General features: G+C 30.4%; 1 protein-coding gene across 1 annotated transcript; it reads right to left on the minus strand.

Annotated features, from left to right (window-relative positions):
- Positions 1–1,282: 1,282 nt before the first annotated feature.
- On the minus strand, positions 1,283–2,396 carry LOC105135785 (probable calcium-binding protein CML27). The gene is made up of 2 exons (XM_011040823.1): positions 1,485–2,396; positions 1,283–1,344 (listed from the first exon to the last, which is right to left on the minus strand). The coding sequence occupies exon 1, from the start codon at positions 2,228–2,230 to the stop codon at positions 1,739–1,741; it is 492 nt and encodes a 163-aa protein (XP_011039125.1). The 5' UTR covers positions 2,231–2,396; the 3' UTR covers positions 1,283–1,344; positions 1,485–1,738.
- Positions 2,397–9,852: the final 7,456 nt, after the last annotated feature.

The raw sequence follows: 9,852 nt of genomic DNA on the forward strand, positions 1-9,852 counted from the left end.
AAAGCACTTCTTAACATGTCCACACCATATTTATAGTTATCTTGATTAATCCTCCTCTAACTCTCACTTATATACTCCTTTATATAAAAAATATCTAGACCTAAGATCAAATTAGTTCCTGCATTACCTTCTAAAAATGAATACCATTTCAATTATATGATAGACTATTCTCTTTGTCATTCGCCTTTTCAAAGAATGTGTCTTTGCAAAGATCAACTTGAACAACTATGACAGTCTTATATATCCTATAGAGCACATCCAAAACATCACAAACATTCTAGAACTTATGATACGAAAGAGTGGCATGAACTGATACGATCTAAGTAAGGTCAGATTCAAATTTTGACTTATAATTTTCTAATGTCTAGTTTTACACTATTAAGTATAACTTCAAATATAACTGCTAGATCGAGCCAAAATTTTACTAGAAGATTTCAGAGATATTTGTATAAGTTGGGGTAAACTTTTAGGTGAATCGGAGTTCGGGAAGGACTTGCGATATAATTCAGAACAGGCTATATAAATTTTATTATTTACTTCTTTTTGACTTATGAACTTTCTATTTATTAAAGATTATTTTCCTATAAGAATGCGACAACTTGTTTTGAAAATCTCCTAGTTTTATAAGAATTTTTAATAGGTTACAGTATAATTTTTTTGTGATATTGAGATTCATATCACAAACACAATAAATCCTTATAAGTTCTTTCACTTCCACACGTAACCACCATTGAGTGATGCCATATCCTAAAAAGTTAAATAGAAATATCAATCTTTAAACCGTAACCACCATCATAATATTGAGTGATGCCATATCTTAAAAAGTTAAATAGAAATATCAATCTTTATGAAATATCTCCAATAATTTATGGAAAAAAAGATGCAATATAATAAACAAAAAGTAATCTCAAATGACACACTATTCAAAATAATTTTAGGAATTATATCTCAACAATCTCATAAAATTTTAAATAAAAAAGTTAATATTTATGATCAACCTTTCCCACCTGTACCAGTACCTTTCTTTCTTTCAAATCTTTGCTCCTCATTTATCATCACTCATTGCTACTTTATCCGAATACATGGACCACCTGTTTTTTAGCTACAACTCCTTGAAACCCTTCAAGCCTACTTTACCAAGGAAGATTCTAGAATTTTCACCCACACTGAAATTTCCACCTCAAAGATTCTCATGGCACACAGTTCAATAACATCAACAATTTTCTCAAGAGGTGTGTTATTATTGTGTTTTTTATATTAAGATGTAAGAAACTTTCAAAAATGATCATATAAATATCCGAAACTTTACCTTAAACATTCGACAACAATCAACAAATCAAATCCCTCCCTTCTGCACAATCTAACATTTAATCAATAAGCTAAATGTTGTCCACTTAATTAGCTTCAGAGTTAATTAAAATTAAGATAACCACATCAATAATAATCAACCATTAATTTAATTTGATTTCATTTTTCATTTAAACTGGGTACTGATAACAAAGACAAAATACCAATCACATAATACCCAGTAGGGGACATGGCCCAAGATCCCATGCTAAAATAGATTAGGGTCTGTTTGGAATAGATAAAGATGTGGTTTTTTAAAAAGCCCATACAAGCATTATATAAGTTGCACATAGAAAGAAGCAACTACGTATATCTACCCCACTAAATTTATACCCACCGGCAGCAGCATCGTCCATTGATCAAGTCAACCGTCACCATCCAAAATAAAGATCTAGGAACCCATATTAGCGGCCATCATCTTTTGAAATTCCTCAAAATTAACACACCCATCACCATCAGAGTCAACGTTCTTAATCATCTTCACGCACTCGTCCACCTTGCACTTCATCCCCAACCGGCTCAGCACCTGGTGCAGCTCCGCCGTTGAGATCAGCCCATCACCGTTCTGATCATACAGATCAAACGCGTCCCTCAGCTCAGAGGCGGCGGACGCAGTGGAGGACGGTCGACAAAGCTGCGCAAACTCTGCCAAATCAATGTGTCCGTCCTTATTGCTGTCGACATCCTCCATCACGCGGCAGAGCTCCTCCGTGGTGTAGGTAGACCCCGTGGATTTCAGCACTTCTCCGAGCTCCGAAGCTGAGATCTTGCCGTCACCGTTTGCGTCGAATTGGTCAAAGACCACCTTGAGATCCTCCGTGTCGTTGAGTTTCGCGGCGGCGGCGGGTTTTGGTGCAGTGGTTTTGGCGTTTGGGGTTGCCATTTTAGGGAATTTTTTAAAAGGGAAGAAGGAAAGTGAGTTTCCGTTGCACGAGTAAAGAGAAAGGGGATATGGAGGGGGAGGAAAGGAAACTGGAAATTTATATAGGATGAGAGGAGTGGCGAACACTACAGATGAGGCGTGTACACTGTATAGAGAGAGAGAGAGAGAGAGAGAGAGAGAGGAGAGAGAGAGTGGGATGCAATATTTAATTTTGACACGTATGGGATGGGGGACGGGAAAATTGGATGGTCCATGCTGCTTTTGGGAATTTTGTTAACGGTGCGGTTATATTGTTTTTTAAAATATTTTTTATTTAAAAAATTATTAAAATAATATTTTTTATTTTTAAAAATTATTTTTTATATTAGTGTATTAAAATAATATAAAAAAATTAAAAAAATTTAATTTAAAAATAATTTTTTTTAATTTTTTTAAAATCCAAAAATAAACTGGGCCTCATGAATTAAAGTAGAGTTTTTATATGTAAAATTTTTATTTTTTATCATTTGATTATGTTAATGAAAGTTACTGAAGAATAATCGTTTGGTGTTTTGCACGCATGCAAGCCAAGTATTGATGTCACCTAAACTTGGATTTTCTGCTCTCCTAATAACTAGTTTGAGAGTGTGGTTAGGATATTCTTTTCTAAAAAAAATTAAATATTTTAAATTATTATTTTTTAATATTTTTTTATTTTGATATATTGATATAAAAAATAAAAAAATATTATTTTAATATATTTTTAATACTCTCAAATAAGTTTTTATACTAATACTCGGTGAAACTTTTTATTTATAATTTATCAAGTTTCACAGCAACTAATGACTTAGAAATATGTATGGAGTTATCTTCAATCCATACTTGGTTTAACAAGAATATTTACATATTAAGAAAATGTTTATTTTACGATTCAATTTGTTTTTTAAACTGTTTTTTAAACTATTATTTTTTTATGTGAAAAGTCTTGAAATAAATTTTTTATTATATTTATTTTTAAAAATTTTAATATGCTAACATCAAAAATAAAAAAAAATATTATTTTAATATATTTCTTATTAAAAAAACACTCTATACTATATTAACAAAACATTTAGCATGTGGTTGGCAAAATAAAGTAGACATTATCGTAATGACAGACTAAGGATCTGCTGTAAATTTAAGCATATATCTTTAATAGGCAAACTAACTGTTAACACAATGAGTTTTAACAATTAAACTAATTTAAGCCCTGCAGGCAACAAAGTTAATAGGTTTAACTTGTGAAGGTACTAAGAAGTAGAGTTGTATCATGTATGTTTATTTGGGGTTCTACATAGTTGTTGGTATAAAGTTTGTCAACCTAAAAGATGTAGTGGTTTGGGTTTATGAAATTTAAGATATGTTAAGGATGCCTTTTTTTTATTTTTTTTTTCCTCTCAAGATTTTATGGAATTTGCTTGCTACTAAATCTCTTGGTAAGGAACATGGGCTGTTGGTTTAGCTATGTTGCTTTTAATTGCGGGTATAGATTGTAAGTAACATTCTCGTGAGCATTGTTTTGTTGAAAAAAAGATATAAATATTAGTATATATGCTATATAATCAATTAGTTGGTTATACATAATATTAACTTTGTTCATATAAATATATTTAATTTATTAACAAAGGTTTGCTTATCTTTAATATTTATCAAATATTTAATTAATAAATTTAGAGTAAAGATAAAATCTTTAGAATTAAAATTATTTTGTAGAAAAAATCATAAAGTTGTTATAATTATAGGAATACTATTATATCAAAACTTTGTTCCTAAATGTTATTGGTTAATGCTTTATTAAAATTGAATATTATATAGAGTTGTTGATACTAATACATATCATGTTCTTTTGTATATGAAAGGAAGTAGTTGTTCTCATAAACTATAGTCCGAGGAATACCTAGAACTAATATGTAGGTACTTGTTAGATGATATGTACACTAAGTTGATTTACACGAAATTCCCATATAGAAAGATCATTTATGTCTATGAAAAAAACTCACATGATAGTTGTGTATATAATCCTTATATTTGAGATCACTAAGTTATCTTATCTATGAAATGTTATGTTTTGATCTTATTGCATGTTGTTTTAATTAAGGGTAACAAATGAGCAAATATTGGGTATAACAAGAGCTATATGAAGATATTTATATAATCAAGAGATATTTCATCACTGTAGGTGAATTAGATAAAATATCATATATGTTCTCAAATAATATTGATTATAAATCTTTGCATAATGTTAAATGATATTTGAAAAGAATTCTAAATTTTATTTTACAAAATCAATGATTATGGTGTTGATAACAAACATCGTTTAACAAGGTAGACACACTCCATTATATAATGTCTAAATCAGAAAATTATTAATGAAGAAATAATAATTACACTAAGATATTAGTTAATGAAAGGTTAAATTAAATCACTTATGACTTTTCTAATATTTGGAGGATTATGACAGGTTGATAAACATTGTATTTAATCTTAAAATATAAATAAATCAATTTTTGAATTGATAATAAATTAATTAATTTAATCCTATTTTATTTAGGATTGTGATTTATATTATAATCAACTTATTAGAAAACCTAATAGGTCACACATATAGGAATCATTGGTCAAAAACTAAAATGAGATAATTAATCAAATGTGACTTAATTGTAAATAAGTTATAGAAATTAAGGGTTATAATGTAATTTATATAAAAATTATAATTATAGACCTAAAAAAATCAAATAGGAATTTGATCAAATAAATTTTTAAAATTATCCTAAAATAATATATGTGATATAATTCAAGAAAAATTGATATTTTGCTATTTATAGAATTTTTAGGTTTTTCTATAATAAAAAAAGTTATGCCTCTTATTTTAGTATAATAAGTGGTACACGATACAAAAACTATGTAAGTTATAAAATACCTGAAAAACACAAAAAAAAAAGGTAGCATCAAAGGTCTAATAATTCATCTCTTCTTAAAAGGGTTTAAAATATTTCTTACTAGTGGTTCAAGTATATTACTGTTAGATGTCTGACATTTAGATAACTTGTAGTTTGCGTAATCAAGTCTTGAAACAATTATTCAAAGTAGAAAAGAATGTCTAATTTCAAGTAATATTCTTATAAACCCGAAACAACCCTATATCTATCTAACAAATCCTTAAGACTCTTGAAAAATTTTGAATTTACCACTGACGCTGCGTGCAAGTGCTCAACAATCAACTCATAACATACAAAGCTGACGTGATCAAAACATGATATGGAAAAAAAAAATAAAAACAAAATAATGATGTTCGAACTTTATTTTTTCATAAAAAATATTAAATAACACTATTTTTTAATTAAAAAATGAATATTTAGGTCTCGAGAAACTTTTTGATAATGTTATTAAACCAAACTTAGGAGATTAACTTTGAAACCTCTTAACTCGACTTTTTGCTTAACTTGACCTTTAAATTAAATCCCATAGGAGTTGCCACAATTGACAAAGTCGATTTTAGAGAGTTGAAAGATAACTTGAATAAATGGTAAAAATATGTTTTATTTTTTTAAAAAAATCAAGATAACATCATTTAAAAAATTTAAAAAAATCAAGATAACATCATTTAAAAAAAAATACTAAAGATAGTGATATATTCAATCAACCCCGAACCTATGTTAACACGCCAAATTCACAATACAAGTTATTGACACGACTAGAATGAGCTAACCTAGTTAAGTTATCTATCTTCTTTTTTTCCCATCCTATTTTCTTTCCCTAGTTGGGTTTTTATTAAGTTTTGATGTTATGAAATTCAAGACTAAATTAAAGAGTTATCAGAGAATTATGAATTAAATTTAAAAATAAAAAATAGTAAAAACATATGATTTGACACAAAATGACAAAGTCTATTTGGTTGGTCCAAATGAAATTTGAAAAAACAGGTAAAATCATGATTTGACTTTAGTTTTTTTTTAAATGATGTTTTTTTATATATTGAGATAATAATATATTAGATTGATTTTGATTAACTTAGGTTAACATGCTAAATTTACCGTTTAGGTCATAAACATAACCATGATGAAAAACCAAGTTATGCCACTTGTTTCTTTCTTTTTCCATCTTTTCTTCTCTTTCCTGGTAGGCCTATTGGACTCAGGTAGGATAAAATTCAAATATAAATTGAAGAGTTATTAAAGAATCAAAGATTTAATTACAAAAAAAAACTTCTTGAGTGTTTAATTCATGTCTTAGTATACTGGGGAGGTCATTGCATTAAGGTGGCACGTGCAGCTTCCTCCGAGATCTGATGGTGACCTTCCTTAATGTTAATAAAAACATCTTAATAGGGGTTTCCTTCCAAGATGACGTGTGGTAGTGACAAAGTTCTAGTGTCCTTTCAATGATTTATTTTTTCTTTTTTTTTCTCTTCTTCTCTCGATTCTCACACCTAAATTTTTTCCTTCTTGAGACTGAAATGGTTGGATTTTCTTTCTAATTCTAAGTTGTAGCCCATATGAAGAATCTCAAACTTAAATTAATATATATAGAAAGAGATATAGATGAATGAAAAGTTCCTCTATTTTTCATTGCTTATAGTATGCACATGGTTGTATATTTAAACACAAAAGTTTATAACTGTTTCCTATACTTTAGCTATTCAAAACTCAAAAATACTATCATAATTATAATAGGGTTGTTGCTGCAAGATATTAGGGATAGTCATCATGTTTTGACTGAGTTTATCTTAGGATCAAATTTATCTCTAACATGCCCCCTCAACCGAATAGGCAAATCTTGAACGTGAAGTTTGTCGCGCAAAAGCTGAAAACGAGCAGAGGACAAAGACTTGGTTAATAAATCAGCAAGCTGCTGCTTTGTAGATAGAAATGAGACTTGAAGGTTATTTGCCAAGACTTGATCCCGAACATAGTGAAAATTTATTTCAATATGTTTAGTTCTTGCATGGAAGATTGGATTGGAGGATAAATATGTTGCACCAAAATTATCGCACCATAATTTTGGACTGGCTGGCAAAGGGAATCGTAGATCATAGAGAATGGATTGGATCCAATGTAATTCAGCCGCTGTGTTGGATAGTGATTTGTATTATGATTCAGTACTGCTGCGAGCAACAGTTTGTTGCTGTTTACAGCTCCAACTTATAAGATTAGAGCCATGAAAAATAAAGTATGTCCCAATACTACGTTTGTCATTTTTATCAGCAGCCCAGTCGGCATCACTGTATGTATAGAGAGAGTAATCTGATAGACTTGTTCAATGAAGGCCATAATCCACTATATGTTTGAGATATCTAATAATTCTTTTGACTGCATGTCAGTGTGGGTCTTTAGTTTGATGCATGAATTTGCTTACACGGTGGACTGCGAAAGCAATATCCGGGTGAGTGAAACCTAAGTAGTGTAGAGCACTAGTTGTACTTCTATAAAGTTGTGGATAAGAAAAATCTGCACCTTTAAACTTAGATATGCTGCAAGTTATACTCATAGAAGTTGTACATGGCTGGGCTTCATGCATATTAACTCTCTGTAACAAACCTGCAACATACTTTTGTTGAGTGAGAAAAAGATCAGGCCCCTCAAACAATGCTTCTACACTAAGAAAATATGATAAAATGCCTAAGTCTTTGACAAGGAAGACATTACCAAGCCGCTGGATGAAGGTGTTAATTTCAGTTGAAGAGGATCCAGTGATGATTATATTATCAATATTTATAAGGATGAAGATAGAGAGGTAGGCTGATGAAGTGTGAATAAAGATGTATCTGCTTTAGAACCAACAAATCCCAGCTGCTATAATATTTCTGTTAATCTAAAAAACCAAGCTCGCGGTGCTTGTTTAAGACCATATAAGCTCTTCTTAATGCGGCACACATGATGAGAAAAATCAGGATGAATATAGCCTTGAGGTTGTTACATATAAACTTCATCTTGAAGTTGGCCATGTAAGAATACATTTTGTATATCTATCTAATGGATGGTCCATTATCATGTAATTACTAAAGATAATACCAAACGTATAGTATTTTCTTTAACACTGGACTAAAGGTTTTCGTGAAGTCCAGACCTGGTTCTTGATGATAACCTTTGGCTACTAATTACGCTTTAAAACGCTCAATACTGCCATTTGCATTGCGTTTGATGCGAAACACCCATTTACTTCCAACAATATTGGTACATTATGTAGGAGAGGCAAGATCCCAAATGCCATTGGTTATAAGGGCGTTGAACTCAATGTCCATGGCATTATGCCAGTGGTGATGTTTGGTGGCTTAATAGAAGCAAGAAGGCTCTGCATCAGAGGAAACATGATTGGTTAAGAAATAGTGAGGAAGTGGGTATCGTGTTATACCAACATAAGGGGTATTTGGCTTAAGAGATTGTGTTTGTGATCTGGTAATCATCTGATGCGGCATTAGATTGTTACTAGGGAGCGGAGGTTCTACAACAATATTGAAGTGCGGAGAGGGTTCCCTTACTGGTATAGGAATACCATCTGAACACATTAGAGTAGACTGAATATTCAAAGAACCTTGATGCAATGGAATGAGATGAATAATTGGTTGAGTATTTGAACATGAATTTAATCCTAGATGATCATTAGGAATACTTGGCTGAATTAAAGAGGGGGGTAAATAAGAATCTTGTTTGGAAAGATAGATGTTGAGGAGTCTTTTTGATAGGGAAACGAAGACTCATAAAAAATGACATGACGGGAAACATATAATTTTCCTGAAGCTAAATCAAGACATTTATATCCCTAGTGTGATAGACTGTAGCTAAGAAAAATACAAGTTTTTGAATGAAAATCAATTTTATATTTGTTATAAGGATGCAAGTTCAGCTAGCAAGCACATCCAAAAACACGTAGAAACAAATAGTTGGATTTTTTTATTATAAGCCATTTCAAAAGGTGATTTGTTGTTAATGACATTGGAGGGAAGACGATTAATTAAATACGTTGCAGTTAAAAACGCATCTTCCTAATAAGGTTAAGGTAAATTTGAGTGAGCTAGTAAGGCTAATCCTATCTCAACAATTTGACAATGTTGAAGTTCAACAGAACCTATTTGTTCATGTGTATAAGGACATAATATACGATGTTGAATCCCACATGATTTGAAATAATTATTTAACTATCGATACTCTCCCCTCCCAATCCATTTGAATTGCTTTAATTTTTAAATCAAAATGTCATTCAACATATTTTTGAAATTGAAGAAAAATAGATTCAATATTTGATTTGAATTTTAAAGGAAATATCCAAATAAATTTGGTGAAAGTAGATGAAATAGAAGTAGAAAAGGGCAAATTATAGCTTTTAGCCATTGCACACTCAGGACAAATATTCTATCTCATGGTAGAGCTAACAAGTAAATTATTAATGTGCAGAACATGTTTAATAGTACCATAGGAGGTGACACGATGAAAAGATTGATGTCTTCTCCCAAGTGCAGGAGTGTCGAAGTAATAAATAACTCGGCAAGACCAGGATCAAACCATAGGGAGGTTAATTGTACAAATTATAAACGATAATAGTACAACAACAATAATAATAATAACAACAACAATAATAACAACAATGACAATAACAATAATAACTAT

Source organism: Populus euphratica, unplaced genomic scaffold (assembly GCF_000495115.2).
Source record: "Populus euphratica unplaced genomic scaffold, PopEup_1.0 scaffold221.1, whole genome shotgun sequence".
NCBI classification, from domain to species: Eukaryota; Viridiplantae; Streptophyta; class Magnoliopsida; order Malpighiales; family Salicaceae; genus Populus; species Populus euphratica.

Bases quoted from the DNA above. Each gene is read 5' to 3' on its own strand.
- LOC105135785 (XM_011040823.1), bottom strand. From the start codon at position 2,230: ATGGCAACCCCAAACGCCAAAACCACTGCACCAAAACCCGCCGCCGCC.